We start from the raw sequence: 21,783 nt of genomic DNA, 5'->3' as shown, positions 1-21,783 counted from the left end.
TTTATGTCATACATGTCACTTTTTCATTTCCTGTTCCCCAGAGATATATTCAATATTGTATTTTATTTTTTATATGTTGAAACTTAGCTGTTTTATAATCTGTAGCTAATAATTCCAATACCTTAAAATCTTTACACGTCTATTTCTTTTAGTCTCTTGTTTCTTCTATGTGTCTGGTTATCTTTTATTGTGTGTTGGTCATTTGTTTTGAGAAATAATGTGTAAGATGTACATGAAGTCCCAGTCGAAGGTAATTTTCCTTTGAAAGACCTCTGAAAACACTCTCAGTTTGACACCCACCTTAAACCAAATTCAAGGCTTGAGGTTTTCTGGAAGACTCAGATACTCAAATTAAGGGTAGCAATTTTTTTACCCTCCCCCTGGAGATATCGCTCTTTGACATCCCAGCTTATCATGGTGAGGGTCTGCTGTTAAATTTCTTTCTTAGTGCTGACCCTGATTTTTTACTATATTACCTTCCATCCCCTCCCTGACCACCATCAAGCTGTCAAAGTGAAAATTCAGATTTTCTGGAAATGGCAAACACCTTCAGGGAAAACACAATTTTCTGACTTGTTTATTTCTCTGGGTTCCCATTTTCCCATAAATTTTGGCTTTATTGTTTTGTCAGATCATTGATGCTTTGAAGATGTTTCCTGTATTTTCTCTAAATATTTTGGTTGTTTTCTGCAGAAAAGTTGGAAAAAAAAATCTAGCCCCCTGTTCTCAGAAATAGAAAGTTCCTTTAATGTTATTCTATACGACCCCACAACAACTTGGTGAAAAATTTTCATTACTCTTACACATAGATGAGAAAACTGAGGCCCAAAGTGGCCAAGTAATTCACTCAAAGTAACACAGCTAGTAAAAACTCCTATCTCTCTGACTGCAAACGTTTTCATTTATTTTATCTGGATAAAAATCACCATCAGAACAACAACCACATTTAGCAACCAGTTCTTGGTTTCTAGCACCATCCTCCAATAAAAGGACCCAGGGTCCTTGGAGAAATGGCTGATTTTTGGGCTGGCCAGTGAATACACAAGATGAGCCTGGAGCATTTTCTGGTGTCAGAAAGTAAGGAAGTGCTTGAAAAACAAACAAACAAAAGCCTGCGATGATGGCAGTATATTCCAGGCACACAGGAAGGTGCCAACTGAAAGAGCTCCTTCCCAGCGGCCAAGGCTGGAACGATTTGAGCAACAAAAATAATGTAATATTGGGTTATAACTCCAAGTATATAGTAATTAAGTCCAAGTCCATAATGATATGAATAAATGATTAAACAAATACATAAATGGGGAAAAGATAAGTCTTCCTTGCAGAAGAATCTCAAATAATATTTGTAGCTATTCCTCCCTCCAGGAGGTAAAGCTTAATTCCCCTTCTCTTTAGTGTGTGTTGGACTTTAGCAACTTGCTTTTATTTTAAAGAATACATCATGGAAAAGAGAAATACTTATTTTACAATAGAGAAACCTGGTAGATCCTAACCAAGTGATTAAGATTCATATCAAATGATTAAGGTACATATCACCAGTGATACATCAGGCTGATAGCATGTACTCTGTGTTATGATACGATGAAAAGAACACTTCCCTCTTCCCTGAAACCCATAACCCAAATCTAATCATGAGAAAACACATCAGACAAAACCAAATGGAGGAATGGTCTACGATTCAGTCCACTCTTTTGACTTCCCTGGCCACATTGGAAGAAGGAGAGTTGTCTTGGGCCACACATAAAATACACTAACACTAATAACAGCTGATGAGCTAAAAACAAACAAACAAACAACAAAAAAACCACACACACAAACATCCCACACCCCATAATGTTTGTTAAAAAAAGTTTATGAATTTGTATTGGGCCACATTCAAAGCCATCCTGGGTCTCATGCAGCCCACTGGCTGTGGATTTGCCAAGCTTGTCCACAATACCTGCCTAGTACCCATCAAAACTGACGATGCATGAAAGACGAGAAAAGACTGAAGCCATCACGGTGCAGAAGAGACTCAGTAGACATGATGACTAAATACAATGCAGTATCCTGCACTGAATCCCAGGACAGAAGAACATGAGTAGAAAAACTGGAAAAATCTGCATAAAATCTATAGTTTAGTTATTAGTAATGCATTAATATTGGTTTCCTAGTTTTTACAATGAGCCCTAGTTATGGGGAAACTGGGTGAAGGGCATATGAGAAATCTTGTTATCTTTGAAACTTTTCTGTAAATCTGAAAGTATTCCAAAATAAAAAGTTTACTAAAAACAGCAGAAAGTTAGCATAGGGAGATGGCAATCAGCCCAAACTGTTTCTAAATAAATAAAACTTTCCAAAACATCCAGGACTTACACTGACGCTCCAGTCTAATGGAAATTAGAAATGCATATATATATATACTTAAAAATTATTTCATTCTCATTAAGATCTTCAAAGAAAGTAAGGCTAATATAATCCCCATTCAACAAATGAGTAAAACTAAGAAAGGGAGACATTAAATGACTGAAATGACTGTCCAAGAGTCTAGTTGAGCACAGAAACCAGAACTCCGAATCCCAAATGGAGCTCCAGGCACCACCCATTTGTAGTCCTGCTTGTTCCCTTGGCACACTATAGGGCACTAGACGCCCTGAGGAGTTCACACACTTCCCCAAAGCGGCAAAATCCATCCACATATTCAGAAGGTAGCCCAAGTGCCCAGTTGTTCACCTGAGGCCCCACAAGAGAAGAAGTTGGGTTGAGGTTTATTTTTAAAATTCCAATCCCCCCCAGTCCTTCAAATTAGATAACTAGCGCCCGTTCTTTTGTCTGGAACTTCAGTGTTGTCAGAGCAGGTCCATATTCATTCTCATATCATTCTCACAAGCACCCTTTAGTGTGAACAGCTGTTACTCCCCTGTAGGCACTGGGAAACTGAGGTTGACTTGCTGCTTAGTGAGCAAATAGTAAGCTGGGGCTTCTATGGCAGGTTTCAGACTCCACTCCACTGCTGTCCTAGTGTCTCCGGGGCTGGGGAGGAGGATGAGCTGCTCCCCCTTGCTGCCCTCTCCGTGAGACCTTGGCTTGAAGGCCAGTGGTGGTGCCCTGGGGCTCCATCCTAACAAGGTCTCTAAATACACAAGATTCATGTGTCCTGGCCATTAAGCACTTTTGCAGGGGTATGTAGAGAACAATTGTGTTCTTTGTTCTTGGAAAATTTAGTGTCCAGGCATTATCTTGTTTCAGTCTTCATTAACCCAGACATTTGTATTTATTTTGCTTCAGATGATTATCAGCATTAGTGAGTAGCTATCAGCTGAGGCTCATTTTAAGAAAGAAAGCCTTTCCAAATGACCCAACAGTTAACAATTGTGTATCTCCATTAAAACCGACTTCATTTTGCTTTTTAAAAAATAAAATAAAGCAAAGATCTCAGCTTCTTAAAGTGGAGAATTTTGATGCAAATGACTATTTGCCTATTAATCTCTTACTTTATCTTTACACCATCCCTTGAAATTGACTGAAGTTACGGTAGCCTTATTTTGCTCCCTGAACTCCTGGGCACAGCTGTCCTGTTCTGCCAGTGCCTGCTTGCATTGGGACGTATGGAAAATAACAAGTATTTGTGAACATGTGGTCAGCCCACGCTGAGAAATCAATGCAGGAGGAAGCTTTTCAGTCTATGTGTGTTGAGAGAACCACAGCCCAGCTGTGGGTTGCAGATCAAAAAAGGACCCTATTCAGTGTGGTGAAAATAATACTTAGCAAAATGTTGAATCAGGTTGTATTTCCTGCCATGAGCTCAAATAATGGAATCATGTGAGCATGCAGGTGATGAAGGACCTGCGGGGAAGTGAGGCAGGCTGTGTAACTCACGCACAGCAGGGAGGAAGGCCACTCCACCTCCCAGGGGCCGTAGTGAATTGCCTATAAAATTAGCAGTATTGAAAAAGCAAAAACTCATTCACTAAGAGAGAAAATAAATACTGATTGTAACCATGTCCAAGAAATCTGGACACCTCCCCCATATTTGATCATATTTACACCCATAGCTGCTACTTTCACCCAAACGTTGCCTTAATGTTCTATTTGAGTCATGACTGTCAACTTGGAGATGCATTGCTTCTGTTGGCACCTTAGTGCACCTGAGGCTTTCTCCCATGCCTCTAAGGCTGTTTTCATTTTGGTGTTTTCCTGATGTGCTAGGTGAAGCCTAGATTCACCAGCACAAGCACAATCCTGTTTGTAAAATCCTGTTTGCACCCTTGCTCTTAAGTGGACACAGGAGCAGTTGCAGCAGTCAGCAGCCTTCATCTGCCCTACTGAAAGGAGGCATTCGTTTTCTCCCTGAGTCAGGGATTGCTGCTCAGGAGCCTAGCTGCAATAAGGAGGCCAAGGAGGGCCTGTTAATTACATGTGATTGAGATTCTGACTGTATCTGCTCAAGTCTAAAATGACCACTAGGGCTTGGGTTTTAGTTTCAGTTCAGTCAGTCAAACGGTTGAATCATAGAGGAAGAAGAGCATTCAAGCCCGTTGATTGATGAGTCATTCAAGTAGTTCTGAGTAGACATTGCCAGTGGCATCTTGCTTTATTCTCAGGAGACGTGGCTTGGAGTAAGAATGTGCAGAAGTGTGGTAGACACCAGGCCCCAAAGCCAGGATGCTGCTTGGCTCCTTTGAATATAGAAGATGGATTACTCTCGTTTACTCTTTTAATCTAAGCATAAAGTATAAATACAGTCACTGCTTAGTGTCACAAAAGCTTGGGATTAAAGAACACAGAAAAAAAATTAGGAGAGAGTTCTAAGCTGGAAAGGTGGTGCTGGGATATTAGCCCTTCTCAGATCTGAACTTCAAGAAAAACAAATACCCCACACCCATACCCGCTGGGCTTAGAAAACAGTACATGTGCCCTGAACTTCCTACAAATGTGGTGTTGGTTGTTTTCTATGCCACAGTGAATGTTTCTGTTAATGAACACTCAGCTTTCCCATCCTTCTATTTCTTATTCCCCAGACCACCTGGATCAAGAGACATGTTCAGATGCTAGAACTGAATGTATCATGAACTAAGGTTTAGGCACAGCATATTGAAAGCATTCACTGGAGTGGGGAAGACAGATGGGGTTTCTTGGTCACTCACCTCCTACCCGTAGACTTTTGCTTTTCTCTGTAATGAATTTGAGGGAAAAAAAACCTCTATTTCCCTCACTTCCACCCCATTCACCCCACCCACCCCACCCAGTAAGGCCCATCTGAATTGGCTTCAAGGCAGTGAGAACCCCTGGCTGTGTCATCCTGACTGAAGCTGGTGTGGGGTATAAGCAAAGGGACCTACTCTGCCAGGGTGGGAAGGGACAGCCCCTCCCTGGCTGTGGTCAGTGAGTTGAGGATGTTATTGAAATGACATTGAAATGGAGTGGTCACACTGGAAATGCAACTGGGAGTCAAATTTTTAAATCCTCTTTGATTTGAAAGCATCCCCAGAAGTGGTTTTAACCTAGCTTCATGTAGGACTCCTGGTTCACCTCTTGGAGACAGCACGGACCAAGTAGAATGTAGGTGTCTCCTGCTCCACCTTCTCTTCCCAGTGCAAAAGACTCTAAAATAGGGAAATAGGGAAAATATTAGTACAGTGTCCTGCTAAGAGATGGGAAAATCTCTTTTTCCTTCCCCTTTCCCTCTACTCCTGACCTTGCATGCTCCTCAGTGGTATAAAATACACTGTTGAACCTATAAATGCAGGCCATTCAAGTCAGGTTAAGAAAATCTAAATGGGATTTAGTTTCTTCAGTTTGGCCAGTAAAAGGGACCCTGAGGTCACCCCGCTGCAATCCCAGTTTCCTCATGGCAGCCACCTGGTCAACCCTCTTGCTATGCCTCACAGTACAGCTTTGTGTATCCGGAGACTGAGCTGGGATCATTCTATTTTCTTCATTCAAGGGTAACTAATAAGCACAAGAGAGGGCAAATTGCTTTGCTGAGCTCCAGCCTCTGAGTTCCTCTGGCAGCTGCATTATCCTGGTCTCCTTGGGGAGATGCTTAAAGTGCTGGGAAATTGGGTGCCCTTCTCCATGAGTCTTTGGGTTCATACTCTCAGTCCAGGATGCACAGTGAGAATTTCTGACTGGTGAAACTTGCACCTAAGAAGAGCCACGTTGCACAAAAAAAGGACCTCTCAGGAGATGAGACTCATCTGAGTCCAATCAGACTCCAGTAGTGCAGTTAAGAATAGTGGATTTTACTATAATTCCAGGGAATTTAAATAAATTACTGAACTTGAAACAGAAATGACTCCTACTATATCTATTTTTGTATAAATTAGTATTCTAGCTAGAAATCAATAATTTTATAGTGTAAAATGTGTTTGTAGTTGCTTTTTCTGAAGGTAAGTTACCTTTCCCTTTTATTTTGCAGATGAGCCATTGCTGTGGCCTGTTCCATTTCACTTCTCTTCCCTTCTCTGGGGGACTCAAAGTGTTTGGTACTTAGTAACCATTAAAAGATAGCACACAGGGGCTGAGCACTGTGGCTCATGCCTGTAATCCCAGCCCTTTGGGAGGCTGAGGCGGGCGGATCGCTTGAGGCCAGGAGTTCAAGACCAGCCTGACCAACATAGTGAAACCCATCTCTACTAAAGAAAACATGAAAAATTAGCCAGGCGTGGTGGCATGCACCTGTAATCCCAGCTACTAGGGAGGCTGAGGCATAAGAATCGCTTGAACCCGGGAAATGAGGGTTGCAGTGAACGCAGATCATGCCACTGCATTCCAGCCTGGGTGACAGAGCTAGACTCTGTCTGAGAAAAAAAAAAAAAAAAAAAAAAAAGCATTTAGGGGTGATCGCATGTTAAGACATAGAGAAGGGACAGGACTTAACTTGTGAGAGCTGATACGTCTATGGAAGGAAATTAAGGACTGTTTGCATCTTCCTTTCCTGGACAGCTAGTCATTCACATCACAGATTGTGGCCTTCAACCACTAGGCATTGATTCCGTTAACTTAATTGGCTATTGCTGAGACAACATAAGTAAAAATGTCCAGTTCAAGTGTATGATTTTTTCGGGACTTTGGGGATACAGGTGTTCTATTTAATCTGCATAACACTTCCATGGATGAGTTCATCTTGTGATAATTTAGCAAGCTGCTATATACCTACTATGCTTCACCTAAAAAGCATAAAAGGCAATAGAAAAAATAATCTCCTGCTGCTTATATAAAACATTTTTGTTAAAACCTAACTTGAAAGTTATTCTGTGATTGTTTTGGTTGTTTTTTAATGAGGGTCTTTTTTGAGAGAACCATAAATTCACATGCAATAGTGCAGCGATTTCATGTCCCTTTACTTAGTTTCCCCCATTGGCAACATCTTGTACAACTATGTACAACTGTGTACAATCTCACACCCAGGATTTTATACAATGACATTGATACAGTGAAGATACAGAGCATTTTTGTCACCACTTGTGGCTCTTATAGCCACACCCTCTTCCCTTTCTTTACCCTCTCTTTAACCTCAGGTGACTACTAAGCTGTTCTCCATTTTTATCATTTCGTCATTTCAGGAATGTTGTATAAATGACATCACGCAATATGCAACCTTTGGAATTGGCTTTTTTCATCCAGCATAATTTTCTGAAGATTCATCCAGGTTGTTGCACATATCAATGATCTCATCCTTTTTATTTCTAAGTAGTATTCCACACTACAGATGGACTGCTGTCTGTTGAACCAGTCACACATTGAAGGATATGTGGATTGTTTTTAGTTTCTGACATTTAGGAATAGAATAAATAAAATAAATTTCATTTTCCCATACAGGATTTTGTGTGAATATAGGTTTTAATTTCTCTGTAGCAGATGTTCAGGGATTCCATTGCTGGGTCGCATGGTAGGTGCATGTTGACATTTTTAAGAAATTGCCAAACTTTTTTTAGAGTGGCTGTTAACATTTTACATTGCCACCATCAGTGTACAAGTGATCCAGTCTCTTCATATCCTCACTAGCATTTGGTATTGTCATTACTTTCTATATTAGCCATTCGATATGTATGTAGTATATTTCATTGTAGCTTTGGTTTGCATTTACTTAATGGCTAATGATGTTGAGTATCTTTTCATATGCTTATTTGCCATCTGTATGTTCTCTTTGTTGGAAAGTTTGTTCACTTCATTTGCCCATTTCTAATTGGACTGTTACTTTTTAAAAACTGTTTATATGTTCTAGATACTAATCCTTTGTCAGATATGTAGCTTGCAAATATTTTCTCCTAATTTATAGCTTGCCTTCTTATTCTTTTAATATGGTCTTTAATAGAGTAAAAGTTTTTAACTTAATCAAGTCTAATTTATCAATTTTTCCTTTTATGGACTGTAATGTACTTTTACTGTCGAGTCTAAAAACTTTTCACCTATTCCTAGATCCTGAAGATATTATACTGTGGGCTTTATCTAAAAGTTTTATACTTTTACATTTTTCATTGAGCCATGGTCCATTTTTAGTTACTTTTTATATAAGGTAGGAAACAGGTTGAGATTCCTTTTTGCTTGTTGGTTTTTCGGTGTACCAATGTCCAATTGCTCCAATACTAGTAGTTGAAAAGGCTATATTTCCCATGTTAAATTGCTTTAACACCTTTTAAAATTAATTGATTATATTTGTATGGTTCTATTTCTGCATTTTCCTACTTTATCTATATATCTATGTGTCTATCCCTTCACCAGTACCACATAGTCTTAATTACTCTAGTTACATAAGTCTTGAAATATGGTAGTTTGATTCCACCTCTTTATTATTTTACACAATCACTTTAGCTATTCTAATTCCTTTGTCTTTTTATAGAAATTTTAGGGTGATCTTGCCTATATTTACGACAAATCTTTCTGGGATTTTGATAGGTATTGCATTAAACTTGTAAGTTAATTTGAGGAGAAATTACATCTTACTATGCTGAATCTTCCAGTCTGTGAATATGGTATGTCTCTCTACTTACATAGATCTACACTGATTTATTTCATCAGCATTTTACTGTGTTCAGCACACAAGTCCTAGTCTTATACATGTTTTGTTGGATTTCATCTATGATTGTAAATGGTATTGCATATTTAATTTTAGTGTCTGCATATCCATTACTATTATATGGAAATAAAACTATTTTTATATGTTGATCTTTTATCCTATCATCTTGCTCAACTTGTTAAATCTGGAAGTTCTTATAGATTCCTTGGAATTTGCCATATAGACAAACATGTAATCTGCAAATAGGGACAGTATTTCACTGGATAAAAGATTCTGTGTTGACAATTCTTTTCTTTTAGCACCTGAACACATTTCTGGCTTCCATGGTTTCTAATGAAAATCTGCTGCCAATTGTTCTTTTCTCCCTTGTAAGTAAAATGTTATTTCTCTTTCTTTGCTTTTAAGATTAAAAACTATTTACGATGTGCCTTTGAATAAATTTATTTGGATTGATGCTGTTTGAGGTGGGCTCAGCTTCTTGAATTTGTTGATTTATCTCTTTTGCCAAATTTGGGGAGTTTTCAGCCATTGTTTCAAATACTTCTCTGCCCAGTCCACTTCCTCTTCTCTTTTCAGAACACTGATGACACTTAGGTTAAATCATTTTTTAAAAATAATTACACAGGTTCCTGATGCTCTGTTCATTATATTTTCAGTCCATTTTATGTCTATTATTGAGATTCAGTAATTTTATTGTGCCATCTTTCAGTTCACCAATTCTTTCCACTGTCCCCTCCATTTTGCTGTCAAAACCATCCACTGAGTTTTTAATTTGGGTCATTGTAGTTTTCAGTTCTAAAATTTCTATTTGGACTCCTTTGTATTTCCTTTTCCATTGCTAAGATTTTCTGTTTCTTTGCTGAAACTTTATTTTTTTCATTGATTTCAAGTGTGTTTATAATTGCTCACTGAATCAGTTTTATAATGACTGCTTTAAAAACTTTGTCAGATAATCCCACCATCTCTGTCATGTTCGCACTGACATCTATTGATTGTCTTTTTTCACCCAGTTTGACATTTTCCTGGTTCTTGATATGGAGTGACTTTTTATTGAAACATGAACATTTTAGATATTAAATTATGAAACTCTGGATCTTACTTAAATCTTCTGTTTTAGCTGGTTTCCTCTAACACTGTTCCAGTGGGGAAAAGGGGGTGCATTGCCTCATTACTGCCTTATAGGGATAGTAGTCTAGGTTCTTTACTTAGTCTCTATTGACATCCAAAGGGCTGGGGACTCCTTCTTACTTCTGGGTGAAAGTGGGAGTTTTAGTTACTAAGTAGGCCTCCACAGACATCTCATTGATGGGAAGAGCAGGAAAGCCACATTACTGTTCCCTAAGGGGCCCTTACTGACACTGGCAGTGGCTTTGTTACCACCATGTGATGACAAAGTCTTGATTCCCACTAGGCCTTCTGTGACAGCACCCCATCTGGTAAAGGGAAGGACGCCTCTCTATGCCAGGTTGAGGTGGAGGTACCAGCTCCCCGTGTGGTCTACACTGAACCATGGTGGGCACCTCACTACAGCGTGTTGTGGCTGTAAGAGTAAGCTCCCCCATTTAGCCTTTAGAGCCATAGCAGGGGTGGGGGGCATGGAATGCACAGTTTGTTCAAACTAGGCTTTTGTTAGGATTTTTGTGTACATCTGTTGGTGGTTCCAGGTTGCCAGCTTTTTTTTTAGCTCCGGCGTGGGATATATGAGGCAAAAAGAAAATGCAAGGAATTCACTACTGTGTCATTCCTTGAATCCTATGCTTCCTAGATAGCCTGATTTCTCTTCACCCTTCAGAGTCTTCTAAGATTTGCTTTATATATAATATCCAAGGATTCAGTTGTACTTAGTAGGAGAAATAGGGAAAAACATATCCATCTTCTTAGAAGTGACTTTGACTACAGTTGTTGTTGTTGTTGTTGTTGTTTGAGATGGAGTTTTTGCTCTTGTTGCCCAGGCTGGAGTGCAATGGCATGATCTCGGCTTATCGCAACCTCCATCTCCCAGATTCAAGCGATTCTCCTGTCTCAGCCTCCCAAGTAGCTGGGATTACGGGCATGCGCCTCCATGCCCAGCTAATTTTGTATTTTTAGTAGAGACAAGGTTTCTCCATATTGTTCAGGCTGGTCTCGAACTCCTGACCTCATGTGATCCGCCTGCCTCAGCCTCCCAAAGTGCTAGGATTACAGGTGTGAGTCACCATGCCCGGCCTTTGACTACAGTTTTTGAGAACAGAAAATGGTATCTGAAAGGACTGGAGAGCTTTCTGAGTTCATTTGGCCCCAGATCAGTGTTCTCCATGGAACTTCCATTTTTTGAGCCCCATTTCACTAGAACCACCCCAATCCCTCTGTTCTCATGATAAGAAGTCTGCCTTTAACTGTTTCTTCCAGCAGCAATACTTACTTGACTTTACGTACAGAACCCTTTCTAATCTTTGCTGGCTTGAGAATTATTCAATCTTGAATAAGTCTAAGCCAGGAATTTTCCTAGGGAAAGAGTTGACCTTTCTATGGCAAAATTAGGAAAATAAAATGTATCGAGTTTTTCATAATGCAAGATAAGTTTTCATTAAGAGATTATATTATTATATTCTCCCTATCTTTTAGGTGCTGAAAGTTACTCTTTAAATAAAATAATAATCACAGTTATTTTTTGTTATCCTTACTTGACAAAAGAGAAAAGTTGGCAATCTCATGTTGGTTCCCCCCAAATTGCTTTGTTTCCTGTTATTCTTCTTTTAATTTTAAAAATAGAGGTCTATTTATATACATTGAAGTGTACAAATCTTTTTTTTTTTTTTTTTTTTTTTTGAGACGGAGTTTCACTCTTGCTGCCCTGGCTGGAGTGCAATGGCACGATCTCGGCTCACATCAACCTCTGCCTCCCAGGTTCAAGCGATTCTCCTGCCTCAGCCTCCCAAGTAGTGGGGATTACAGGCATGTGCCACCACGCCTGGCTAATTTTTGAATTTTAGTAGAGATGGGGTTTCTCCATATTGGCCAGGCTGGTCTCGATCTCCTGACCTCAGGTGATACTGCCCACCTTGGCCTCCCAAAGTGCTGGGATTACAGGCGTAAGCCATCGCACCTGGCTGAAGTGCACAAATCTTAATGGTGCAGTTCAGCGAGTTTTGACAAATAGCAGGCTGTATAATGTAGATCTCAGTCATGTTAAAGAAAGTGTCCATCACCCAATAAATTTATCTCAGACACTTTTCCATCAATTCCTCACCCTGACCCCTGAGTTTCTAACTTTATTATAAGAGCTCAGTTTGCCTGCTCCAGGGCTTCATAGGAATGGAAGCAGATAAGCAGATAGATGTATGTTTCTTTTGCTCAGTATAATGTTTCTGAGATATTCGATGATTCATTCCTTTCTTAATTTATTTATTTTTGCTGAGCAGTATTTCATTGTATAGGCCCAGCCCCTCTCTCGTCCCAAATGCTCATTTCTCTAGAACTCACCTAATGAGAGTCTCCAGGAACTGGCCTTGCTACCTCCAGCTGACCTCAGCTACATCATTCCATAGGTATAAGGTGCAGTGTTACTTACACTCATCTGTGGGAAGAAAAAATAACTGAAGACTTAAGACTCACTTCTCTTTTCTTTCATTAACACAGTTTGTATTGAAAACAATGTTTATTCTCCTGTTAATGGACATTTAAGGTGTTTATGGACTGATGTTATGAATAAGATTGTCAGGAATATTTTTGTGGAAGATGTTTTATTATATAAAATTTAGAAACATTTCAACCATTACATCTTCAAGTATTTTATGTCTCGTTCTTTATGACTTCTGAGATTCCAATGGCATGTATGTTAGATTGCCAATATATTCCCACACGGTACTGATGACCTGTTCAGTTTTTTTCTCTTTGCCTCATTTGGAATAGTTTCCATGAATCTGTTTTCAAGATTATTGATTTGTGTTCCTCAATACTCACTCTGCTGTTAAACTCATCAGTGAATTTTTATCTCAATTATCCCATTTTTCAGATCTAGAATTTTCCTTTCATTCTTTCTTAGGAGTTACATTTATCTCATAAAATATCCCATGTTAATCAATTATATCCATTTTTCTCCTTCTAATTTTTTTTTTCTTTTTGAGACAGAGTCTCGCTCTTTCACACAGGGTGGAGTCCAGTGGCATGATCTTGGCTCACTGCAACTTCTGCCTCCCAGGTTCAAGCAATTCTTGTATCTCAGCCTCCCAAGTAGCTGGGATTATAGACATGCACCACCATGCCTGGCTAATTTATGTGTTTTTAGTAGAGACAGGGTTTCACTATGTTGGCCAGGCTGGTCTCGAACTCCTGGCTTCAAGCAATCCACCTGCCTCAGCTTCCCAAAGTGCTGGAATTACAAGCATGAGCCACCATGCCTGGCCTTCTCCTTGTAAATTCTTGAATGCATTTATAACAGTTGTTTTTAAATCTTTGTCCATTAATTCCAGTAACTCGTCATCTCTAAGTCTGCTTTCACTGATTGTGCTTTCTTTAGATTTGGGGTCACATTTTCCTGCTTCTTTGCAAGCCTAATAACTTATTATTGTACTTCAAACATTGTCTATAACAGATTTTACTTTCTTTTGTTTATTTTCCTTTCTTTTGTCTGGTGGTTAGGGTCAGGGACTGGTCATTAAGATTCTTCCTAGAGTCAGATTGAGCAGAAGCTGCTTTACTTAGACTGAGTCCACTGTGCTTAGTCCACCCACCCCACCACACTACCCTTTTTATTCTTTCAGAGTTTGAGCTGTGAAAATGGTGAACTACAGTTTCAGATATCTTTGATACACCTTTGGGTTGAACTCCAGCGCAGCTCTGAAGTCTACGCACCACAGGGATGCACAGGACCATGCAAATTTCCTCTGCTTTTCAGCTTCCATGAACTGCTGCTTTCCTAGCAAAATTCTGGGTTGAGGGTAAAGAATCGCTAGGCCAAGTGTTTGTTTTTTTGCTAGAAGTTATTCCCAATTCCAGTCCATCTGGCCATTTTTCTCATCCCTTCAAAGTGTCTCCATGTCTGTTGGGCCCATTCTTCTGTCCACCTGTCCCCAAAACAGGCACCTACCCCATGTGTGGAAGCTTTTGTGGATGTTGGCTTACCGAGAAAGAGCTCATCTCTCTGAAATCACTTCATTAATGTTACTTTCTTATGTATAGTGTTTTTCAGTAGCCCCATAAAACATCTGATTTTTACTTTGTTCAGATTCTTCAGTTTGTAACCATGGAGCAAAATTCTCTTGAATCTATCTACATTTTAACTAGGAGCCCTCCCAGTTGCTTTTCACATCATTTGGGACAATGAAGTTGAATATTCCAGGACCCACTTACACAGAATTTCTCCATAATAACTTTAGACTCTTATTGTATTTTTAGTTTTGGCAGTTTGTGGGGATTTTGCCTCTTGAAAATTTTTGACTGAAGATTATTCCTTCTTGGGTGTGTTTACATTTCTTTGGGTCTGTATTTACAAGACTAAACTATGAGTTAAGATTTTTTGTTTGTTTGTTTGTTTTTCTGAGACAGGATCTCACTTTGTCACCCAGGTTGGAGTGCAGTGGCATGATCTTGGCTTACTGCAACCTCCACCTCCTGGGCTCAAGCAGTCCTCCCGCTTCAGCCTCCCGAGTAGCTGGGACTATAGGCATGAGCCACCACTCCCGGCTAATTTTTGTATTTTTTGTAGAGATGGGGTTTCACCACGTTGCCCAGACTTGTCTTGAACTCCTGAGCGCAAGCAATCCACCCGCCTCGGCCTCCCAAAATGCTGAAATTACAGGCATGAGCCACTGTGATGCCATATTTTTTATATGAGAAGTGTGCAGCTAATACTCCAGCTTTATTATAACTACCTAATTGAATATTCTTTCTTGTTTCATGTAAATGCCTTTGTCGTAGAAAATGCTACTATGAGCAGCATTGTGGTTACTTTAATTCCATTGCCAAAACTTTTATATGGTTTCCTGTATTCTAAAGGGAAAGGTATATGCACTTGTCTTCTTTTTAAACTTTTCTTCTTATGAATCAGTAGCAGTATGAATAAATGTCAGAAGTTCTTATTAAGTGGTTAATGTTGATGCCTCTGTCTCAGCATTCTTGTTTTAGGTAATGATGATTAAGCAAACTTTGTCATGGAAATGCCAGAGTTAGAAAGAAATTGTATTTATTACTAACTAGAGAACCCATGATAATAACAATAATATTTATAAATAATCAACCTGTGCCAAGTTCACTAAATCCTTCCATCTTAGGAAGGTAGTATGGCTTGGAAGTGGTAATGTCAGAGTTCAAAGCCCTTTTTCTCTACCGAAGTGGACATTGTCAATAATACTTAGTAAACAGCCAAATTGTGTACTCTTTAGTTGAAGAAAATTGCAATAGAAAGGACATTTTAAAGGTAAATTTTCTTCAAGTTTAATTATTTAGTGAGGCTAAACAAAAGTGATTTTGTTGTTGCTTGGTAAGAAAGGCAATTTCTCTATTCTAATATTTCAGATTATGCTAAATATTGCTTATCAACTGAAGAACAAATCAACATAAAATATAATTTAAATTGATTCAGAGAAAATATTAAGCTGGAGTCCTGATTATTTAATACACCCGTGGAATGTCATTTTATGCTAATGAAACTTGGTTGCAGAGAAAACCAATGAGAATGTATGCGTTCCCGGGACCAGGAGACCCAGCAAGCTAAAAGTCTGGCTTTGCCTGGAGGAGCCAGCCAGTGGGCAATGAAAACAGGAATGGAGTTCCCTTTCTAGTAGTTGTTGGGTAAATTGAGAGAAGTAGAATCATAGCACACGCTGTGAGATTATGCCTCGTGTGAGTGTTTCAGGTTTATTTTTCTCTCATTGACTGCTTAGTCAGGCATAAGGACTAAGACGAGAAACTAGCTGCCACAGACCTACCATCTTATCCTTTACAGAATGTTTGTCTAAAGGGAAAGCAATTCTTCAGGATAAGCGAGTGAGGAGGAGATAAGTCAGGCCAAGGCCTCTGTGCATTCAGCGAGTTTGGAAGTCTGCAAAAAGTGAGAATAGGTGCAGGTTAACTACTTGATTGTGCCCATTTTCACCAGTCACGATTTGCCAGTCCATGTGCTGCTCTTTTGAAGGCACTTGAATTGTGTTTGACTTAAGGTGGTGATCCAAAGCAGCAGGGAGGGCCTATTGACCAGTGTGGAAGAGCACTCCCAATTTACTGAAGGAGAATCTGCAGAACAGAGTTGAAGCCTTGTCCTTCTGCAGGAAAAGGTCTTTCCAGGTCATCAAGCTGGACTTTTCACACGGTAGCTGGCTCTGAAGCCGATATCCTTGGCACCTTCCTCTGGTGGCAACATCATAGAGTGCTCCTGGGCCCCATTACTGCCCTGGTCCTCTCAGAGGATCTGAGCCAGAGTGGCTGGGCAGATCCATGTTCTCCACACTAGGCACACACACAATACAGATTCTGACTGAGGAAGAATATCGAGGATCACACGTCTGCCACAGTAGTGGAGGCATTTCCTCAGTGCAGCACCCCATATCCTCCAGCAACTGGAAGCAGTGAGGCAATGGGGGAAAAGATGGAGGCAAAAGGGTAGACAAGGCTTTAGAAAAAAAAAAAAAAGCCCTGGATTAAAAGTCTAGTTGCATCAGTTACAAGGTATGTGACAATTTAAGCCTTGGTTTTCTCATCTGTAAAATGGGTTGATACCTGATAGCGCTGTTATGAGTACTGAATAAGACAGTGAACAAAAAGCCCTCCTCTGTAATCTGGCACACAGTAGGTGTCCAGGAAATGTCAGCATGGGGCAGAACACAGAAGACCTTGGTTACATATGTAAAGTGTCATATGTTGCTACATACACTGTTATAAAGATGCTGGAGATACAGCAGACTGACAAGTCAAAGACAGCTAAGTAGCCCCCTTCTGTACCTCATTGCCTTTACCTGCCTGGCCCTCCAGGATGGAATGTGGAAAGCACAGATACTGCACAGCAGAGATGGATCCTTGGCAAAGGCTGGAGTAACGAACTATGAATTGTTGATTGGGGACTAGGGTTGGATGGGACAAGCATGGAATAAAGGTGGCCAGAGGCACCTGCCAGAATGCCAGTTGTGTGTCACAGCAGAAGCAAAGGTGATAAATGACAGCCACAAGTAGCACAGAACCTCATTTTACCAACAACTTTAATCTTATTCCCTCATCACATCTTTTAGATTAAAAGACGTTTTTTGATTAATTAAGGTTCCCCTTCCTGTAAAGTTTCTAGCTCAATATCTAGTTAACCTAAAATGAAGTCAACTGAAAAATAATGGACAGGAAATTACATTAATGGCTCGCCAATATCTAACAATCCCTTAGAAAGTAAAGAGTTGGCTGCATAGAGATTCTTTTTGGAAAGGAGGTGGAATTGATGTCTTATAGCAAGTTTACTTGTTGTTTTGCTTAGTCAGGTTAAAAGTTTCTATTTCAGTGCATTAACCAGTGATTACGACGGATACTAATTCTGTGGGCAGGCAGCCTGGACAGTTCTTAGTGGGATCACTAAGACAGTTCTTAGTCTTACCTGGGATCACTCCTGTGGCTGCAGTCATCTGAGTTCTACAGGACTAGGATGTCCAAGATGGCCTCTCTGCCATATCTGGCAGTGGGTGCTGGCTGTTGGCCAAGGTACCTTGGTCTGTCTCTACATGGCCTTTTGTCCTCCAGCAGGCTAGACTGGGCTTCTGCACAGCAGGTATTCTCAGGGTTATAGGAGAGTGATAATGGGGGGTTCAAAGCTTCTTAAGGCCTAAGCTCTGGAAATCACACAGTGACATGTTCCCCATATTCTATTGGCAAAGCAAGTCATAACTCAACCAAGATTAAAGGGATGGAGAAAAAGACTCTACCAAGGTAGCCAGACAAGAAAGGGGCTAATGAAGAGACATTTCAAATTAGGGTAAAGGATTTTTCACATAAAACAGCATGTGGTCATCTTATGCTGAGAACAGGGGTGAGGCATATGGGAAGAGGCAGGAAAACCTTCTGCATGGAGTCCTAGGAATAGCTGGGGCTTCCCTGCAAGTGCACTGGGTACTTCCCACCTTGAACATCTATTGTAGGACTAACACTATGCCATGCTGGGAAACTATGGTTTGTTCAGAGGACTGCAAAGCTTAGTCACTGCCCATCCTTGTCATCCTACTCTCCCAACTGAAATAAGGAAACTATAGGGAGAGTCAAAAAAAAAAAAAAGCGGAAAAATAAATTGAGTACTGCAACTAGATGGAGGTGGGAAGCCAAACTGATGTTACAATTTTTCCCTCACTCCCAAATATACATATTAATATAGCCAAACACAGTATCATCCCTTGAGGGCTGAGTGCTTCTGCTTTCTTTAAAGCAGATATTCTCAAATTCCACTCACTGGCTATTCCCAGTGGATTGTACGTTCTTATTGCTTGTACAGCAATAGTGCCCATGTTTAGGTTTGACCTTAAAAACTTTTTTTTTTTTTGCAACAACCTATAACTTGTTCGTGCTCTTTTATTTTTAAAGTATACCTATTCATTTCTTTTTCAAAAGCTGGTGAATTTTCTTTGTAAAAATATGGGTAAGCTTGAAGTACTCTGTCTAGCATAAATGGGTCATAAACTGGCAGGGCACAGGACCCCTACAGTATGTGCAATTTTTATGCTTATAGTATGGAAGCATGTTTGGTAACAAAACTAAACTTTAATAATACACTGCTTAGCCCCATACAAAAATACTCCCTGGTAATAAAAATATTGTAACTGTGTAATAATCAATGCTATATTATCTACTCAAGTTTATTTTGTATTAAAGAGATCATATATTTTTTAAAGTTTTTTAAATACCTCAACAGCTTCACGATGTGAGACCTGTTCCTGCAGTGTGTACCATTAAACCTCTAAAGTCCAGAATTGTGCCTTACACTGGGTAGGAATCCAGCACACACTTTGTGAGTGAAAGGATGGTAATTATTATTATCATCTTGACAGCCAGGAACAGAGGTTGGTGGGTATCTGGAATCAGAATCAAACAATAACTAACAGGAATGATGCTGGATCCACCCATCGAGCCAATAATCATTCTGGGGTTTCTGTTGCAGTCTATGAAGAATGGAGAAGGCTAAAGTATTTTAGACTGCCCCAGAACTTTAAATTTAGAAAGAATCTTGGCAGTCAACTCCTCTTCACAGCCAGTTCATTGTTCCTCTCTAGGGTGCCATTGGAGAGGACACTCCCTGAACACTTATGAGTCAAGAAACCCTCCTTTTCACCAGCCATTGGGTTCCTTTTTAAGTTTATGTTTTAAAAGTTTTCTTTACATTGAAATCTGCCTCCTTTAATTCCTACCTCTGGCCCTAAGTTCTGTATTTGGCACTAGATAGACAAAACCCATACTCTATTTTACACTCATTCAAATCATTGTATTTCCCCCACCGGTGAATATATTACCAAAGTTGGTTGAGTTTCATAATGCAAGCCCAAAGGGAAAATTATCTTGAATAATCATATGACAATATGTGGAAACTTTAGGGGCTGTGTACGCCACCTCATGGTTTTGAACTGTGTGGTTAAAGACATTGAGAGTTGACAGATTAGTCAGGGATTTGTCAAGAGTATTAATTACAAACTTTGAAATCTTGGTCAGTGAAAGTTCATTTTAGTGCATCTTGCAAATATGATCAAAGGTCTTTTCAGTACTGATTTGATGCTGCTTAACCACAGTGTGTGAAGAATGAAGTTTTTCATTAGAAATGACTGATGTAATAATAGAGCACATTTTCAGGGAAGATGTATTGTTGGACTATTACAATTCATGCTCTTTCTCCACCATATCCCTACCTTCTATATGTCCCCCATCCCCTATTTCCACCACCTTCCTTCTTGGGACCTCACTGAAAACCTGAAATGCTCTGAAAACCTGAAATGGCATTTTGGACTGCTGCAAAGGAAACTGATCTTAACAACATCAGTGCGGCTCAGAGATGACCACCCTGTGAGGGCAAAGGCGGGGCTGGTGTAAGTGATGATGTTAAACCTGTAAAAATAAACCATGAAAACCTAGGGATTTACTGTGATTTGGGGAGTGAAACAAATTTACCACTGGCTGAAAACTTGAAAAATGGAGTACAACGTGTAGTAGATTAGAAGAAAGGAAAGCCGTCCCTCTGCCCTTGTGTAGTTCTAGAACAACAATCTTATTATTTTGGTAGCTTTCTATTTTTCCTGAAAAAAAAAAAATACACTGGCACCTAAGCCATGGAAAATGAAATAAAAATACACCAGTGCAGCTTCCAAAACACTAGCTTACATCTCCCTCTCCTATCCACCAGGAATGTCTTATCCCTGCCTTCCAGTGGCTGCCAGAACAAACAAGGGCATCCGCAGCGTTCCTTGGCATTGGCGTTAACAGCAGATGGATTTTCCGCAGCAGCCAGGTGGAAGATGGCTAGCATTGGTCCGCCGTCTCACTGGACTGAATTTCAAGAATCATGGCCTACTGCCAGCCAGGTCTGAAGGCGCTAGTCTGGGGAGACTGGAGCGGGTCTACTACTGGTTGGTTCACCTGTTCTGAGACTCTTCCTGTTCAGTTGCCTCTGTGCGCCAGAGGGTGGCACCCCAGGCACTCCAGAGGTGGAGAGGTGGGACAGCAGAGGAGGAAAAGAAAGAGGAGCGGAGGGAAGGACTAGGGAGGGAAGGACCAAGGAGGGAACATTAATAAATTCTCAGACCTTGGTCCCGAGTTCCCGGCTAATTTGGGGGCAAAGCCGCCCCCACGTCCACGCCCACCCCCTTACGGAAAAAGCCTGGGTTTCCACTAGGCTAGGTGTCAGAGTTTGGAATGTCTAAAATAAAAAAGGCTTCCGAGGGTTATTCATGGCCAACAGTTTCCACAGGAGAATCCAAAGGGAAACTAGTTTCCGGGGCCGCTGTGTGTGCGGGTGCTTGGGGGTGGGAGGAAAGCCGCTGACACTAATGGCTTGTAAGTGTGCCAACATCTGACCTGTCCCATTGTGTCGTGTTTTGCAGTTGCTGGATTTGTGAGACTTGGTGAAGGATGATGCCCTGAGGGTGATCCCCGCCTTTAACATTCCACACACCAACCTCCACGCACCAATCGCCGGAATCTCCAACCCGCGGTCCGCGTGGGCTTTCTACCCTGCACCGCTGGAGCCGCTGCCACGGGAAGGGGCGCGCTCCCAGCGGCCCAAGCTGGGAGCCAAGCTCTAACGGGTGTGGCGGGAAGTGTGGTGACCCGCCTGCAGCTGCCACGACGCTCGCTCCACTGACGCCCGGAGCTGTGGCCGAGGCCGGGGGGATTTTGGTGGCAAAGGGAAGGTCCCGCTGAGGCTGGCGAGGCGCGCCGCTGGCTGCTAGGAAACAGATCAAGAGGGTCGCCTGGTGCGCTGGATCTCTGTGCCCTTTCCCTGAAACCCAGCCTGGCCTGACTGCAACCTCTCCCAACTTCAGTGCCTGATCCCCTAGACAATCAGGGTGGGCTCCCCGCTGCAAGCGCGCTCCACAGCCGGGTGCCGCCAAAGGTCTCCTGCTGTTAGCGGTGACTCACATTCCCAGTGATTTAGAAAAACTGTGGTGCCTAGTGAAAGAAAAAAAAAAGCAAACACTCTTAGACAAAAGAAAAAAGCTCCACTCTTTCCGTGAGCGGGCAAAAAGGTTCAGTTCAGCAAGTGATGCTTTTTCAGTGAATCAGACGCTCTGGGCCTCTGTAAGGAAACGCACGGACTGGGAGAAGGAAATGGGAGCCTAGAGTTTTGCTCTCGGCAA

General features: G+C 40.9%; 1 protein-coding gene and 1 long non-coding RNA gene across 2 annotated transcripts in view; one reads left to right on the top strand and one right to left on the bottom strand.

Moving 5' to 3' along the window:
• Nucleotides 1-21,055, top strand: part of ACOXL (acyl-CoA oxidase like) — a 358,184-nt gene extending 337,129 nt beyond the window's left edge. The window contains exons 20-21 of the mRNA XM_026449783.1: nucleotides 20,331-20,508; nucleotides 21,028-21,055. Coding sequence (XP_026305568.1) covers nucleotides 20,331-20,450 — 120 coding nt within the window. The 3' untranslated portion in view covers nucleotides 20,451-20,508; nucleotides 21,028-21,055. The remainder of the gene's footprint in view (nucleotides 1-20,330; nucleotides 20,509-21,027) is intronic.
• On the bottom strand, nucleotides 1,845-18,032 carry LOC111524287. Its single transcript, XR_002725748.2, has 3 exons — nucleotides 17,553-18,032; nucleotides 5,413-5,585; nucleotides 1,845-4,658 (listed from the first exon to the last, which is right to left on the bottom strand). It is a non-coding gene; the product is annotated as an uncharacterized LOC111524287 (long non-coding RNA).
• Nucleotides 21,056-21,783: the final 728 nt, after the last annotated feature.

This window comes from Piliocolobus tephrosceles, chromosome 15, assembly GCF_002776525.5.
Source record: "Piliocolobus tephrosceles isolate RC106 chromosome 15, ASM277652v3, whole genome shotgun sequence".
In the NCBI taxonomy this organism is placed as follows: domain Eukaryota; kingdom Metazoa; phylum Chordata; class Mammalia; order Primates; family Cercopithecidae; genus Piliocolobus; species Piliocolobus tephrosceles.
Note: the sequence above shows the minus strand (reverse complement) of the source record. Positions and strands in the feature narration are given on the sequence as shown.